This window comes from Bombina bombina, chromosome 9 (genome assembly GCF_027579735.1).
Source record: "Bombina bombina isolate aBomBom1 chromosome 9, aBomBom1.pri, whole genome shotgun sequence".
Taxonomy (NCBI): Eukaryota; Metazoa; Chordata; class Amphibia; order Anura; family Bombinatoridae; genus Bombina; species Bombina bombina.
In genome coordinates this window covers 231,365,250-231,368,479 of record NC_069507.1, presented here as the reverse complement: position 1 = coordinate 231,368,479, position 3,230 = coordinate 231,365,250, and the positions used below count along the sequence as shown (strand labels likewise).

General features: G+C 37.3%; 1 protein-coding gene across 3 annotated transcripts in view; it reads right to left on the bottom strand.

The window, feature by feature from the left end:
- GFRA1 (GDNF family receptor alpha 1) overlaps positions 1-2,994 on the bottom strand; it is a 244,736-nt gene extending 241,742 nt beyond the window's left edge. For all 3 annotated transcript variants that reach the window (XM_053692686.1, XM_053692688.1, XM_053692687.1), the window contains exon 1: positions 2,639-2,994. In XM_053692686.1, the coding sequence (XP_053548661.1) occupies positions 2,639-2,678 (40 nt within the window). In that variant the 5' untranslated portion in view covers positions 2,679-2,994. The remainder of the gene's footprint in view (positions 1-2,638) is intronic.
- Between the last annotated feature and the right edge of the window lie 236 nt (positions 2,995-3,230).

The window sequence follows — 3,230 nt, the reverse complement described above, 5'->3', positions numbered from 1 at the left end:
AAGCTTGCAGTCACTTAATTCCAGCAAACAAACAAGCATGGGACTAAATAAACAAACAATTGCTCTGCTACCCTGACAGCCCATTGCCCTTATTTCGGAGATAATACAGACCAGACTGTTATTTGTCTAGAAAAGGCAGCAATGTATACGGAATAGAGCATCTCACTCAGCAAATTGGGAACAAATCCTGTTGTAGCTTTCTTAATAATTCCATTCCAAAATTATAGGATTTGCTCCTTAGAAGGTTAAACCAAAATGATGCAATATATCTCTCATGTTGACATAACACAAAAGCTTTAAAACAAAAAAAGTCACAGAAGTGGCTATTCATTTATTGAATATTAACTGTAGGTTATCTACAACAAATCTGTTTATAAAGATATAATTGGCACCATAATTCTACACTAATATTGTATGTTCTTAAACTGCAGAATCTGGAGATTTTCCCTTTACAGACAAAATAAGGTATATTTTACACATCCCAACCAGTCATGAAGATACTGTTTCTGTTAATGATTTAAAGCAAATAATTCATCTCTGCACCATCTATGAGAGTTATGATGAAATATCGGTATACATGGGGACAGGAGTGAATCAGACCCTTATTTTAGGGTGTACCTTGCTGTATATAGGATGTACAGAGTTACCAGGGATTTCTCTGTTTATATTTCTTTGTTTCATTGCTAGCAACACACACATTTTCCTTTCAGAAAAGATCACAGGGATTGAAACCCAAAGGTTATATCAGGGGAGGAGCAGTTTTTTTAAGCAGCTGCATTCATATCTAAAATAAAATAAAAGGCAGCACACAACTCCCTAAACTCCCATCCTCAGCTGCTATCTCACTGCACTGCAAAACTGGAGCTGTATCCACAGTGTAATCTCTGCTACTCTCTAACAGGAGCCTTATAGACCGAGAAATAGAATTTGCACACACAAAGCATGAAGTTATTTGTTGGGTTTGCTCCAAAAAGAACTGTTTTCAATTTACCATATACTGTGTGTCCTTTAATGAGCTTGTGCATATGCAAGTGGTATTCCTCTGGGCTATCACACACACACTGTGCACCTTCTTTGTTCACCAGGCTTGTCTAGACTAAAGCTTAGGGTGCACAAATTTGGACACATAGATAATATTAAGGTTATTGGGGTGTTTGTAGAGAACTTAGTGTCCTATTATATATTCCTATATTTATATTTTAAATTCCTTTTTTTACCTTCCAGTACCATCTCCTTGCTCTACCTTGACTTCAGGACTGATAGTATTTTTGAGGTTTGTGGGTGCTACAAAAACAAAACTAACTTAATAGCACCCCATGCAGGAAGCTTAGATTGTATTTAGTGAAGCTGTTTCAGTAATGCAAAATACACAGAATTAAGGTATTTTCCTAAATTGTTAAAATCCAATTTACTCAAGTCAAAACATATATTAAAAAAGTAAAATATTTTCCATACCAGCACAAGCGATTTTACACGAAACACCAGACAAATACTGGTAAACAATCACACTGATAGGCACTGAGGAATTTTAATAACTATCTAGATAACATATATATATATAAACCACACATATATAAGCACTTATTTAGTTGATTTGCATTCAAACTTTTGCTATTTACATTACATTTCTATTTCTACATGTGTTTACATCTATATATGACAACATTTGGATTTAGTATTAAGAAAAAGCTGACTTGCAATGTTTGAAAAAGTTATATAATATAACAACCTCTAGGTTAGAAAACAAGCTCTGCTGGACGCCAGATAGCACTTACTAAACAGCAGACTATGCTGAATAGAAAGTAACTAGGAATAAAAATGACTAAATGAGTAAATAACTTTAATACATTTAAACCATCTGAAAATCAATGAGTTAGTTCTGTGGTACTTAGACTTTTGCACAATATATGTACCAGTGATAAACATGAGAGTAAATAAGACAGGAACAGCATGTGCATTTTTAGCTCTAAAGCATAGACTGTTCAAAACCCACCCAAAAGAAAATGTCTAAACTTAGCCCTTAATTTTATTTTTAAACAAAACGAGTTTTTTACAGTTGTATTTAAAGTAAGAATATGGCTCAGTTACTACAGATATAAAGATATAGGTAGATGATTAGATAGATAGATTAGATCTATAGATGATAGATATATAGATGATAGATAATTAGATAAAGATAGATAGATTATATAGATATAGACAGATATAGATAGATGATATCCAATTGTAATATACTAGAAAAGTCTAAGATATAAAAAAGCCACACTTATGCATCCTGTGACCGTTTATGCAGAGAGACACTAGCTGAGAACACTATCCTCACCCCCGGGTAATGCTACATTCTGTGCTGGTTACAGGAGGGGTGTTTGGGGCTATGTGATATGAACTGCCAACAGAAATACTTCCACATGGGGCTGTTTTCAGTTCATTGAGTGAGGGACAGCAAAACAGTGAAAATTAAAAAAATAACTGCGCATGAATATTTATGGATTTGTATTACACCTGTAAAAAAAAGTTGCTCAGAGTGTACAGCACTGGGTATCTAACTCCAGCAAACTGCAAGACAATAGACCTGAGCAGAAGAGGAGTCAAACCTTTTATCGTACCCAGTTCACACATTAAATCAGTCATCACTTACCCATAAGAGGCAACACGAAGTACAGAGAGGCATAAAACATGGTGCAGAACTCAGTTAACAGTCCAGAAAAAGCTTATTTCCACCCTCCCCGAGAAGTAGATCAGTGGGTAGGTGGTATCCAGAGAGTGGCATCCAGACCCTGCATGTTCACATCCATATAAATTATAGTAGATCCCGGGAGCCCAGGTAGTGACTCCAACTGCAGAAGCAGAGTTTCCTGCACCAGAGGTAACAGATCCTACACATCAAGTAAACCAAACACCATAAGCCCCCCAGCCACAGGCAGACAAGAGATCCCACCAGTAAATTCCAGTGCAGGTTGGCTGCTCTTTCTTCCTAGGATCGCTCCAGACTGAGGAGAGGATGGAAATGCTGGATCTTGTTAGAGCAGAGCAGTGAACGCCTCCAAGTGTGAGAGAGACAAGAAGAGGGGGAGAGTGGCAGAGTGCTGCTCACCCACAGCCCTGATGTGGGGAGTGTGAGCTCTGGACAGCAGCATGGGAGGGGGGCTTACAGGAGGGAGGGGAAAGTCTGTCTCTAGTTCATATAAGTAACGGGATGATGGGGAGGATTAGATAAAGAGGCTGATGCA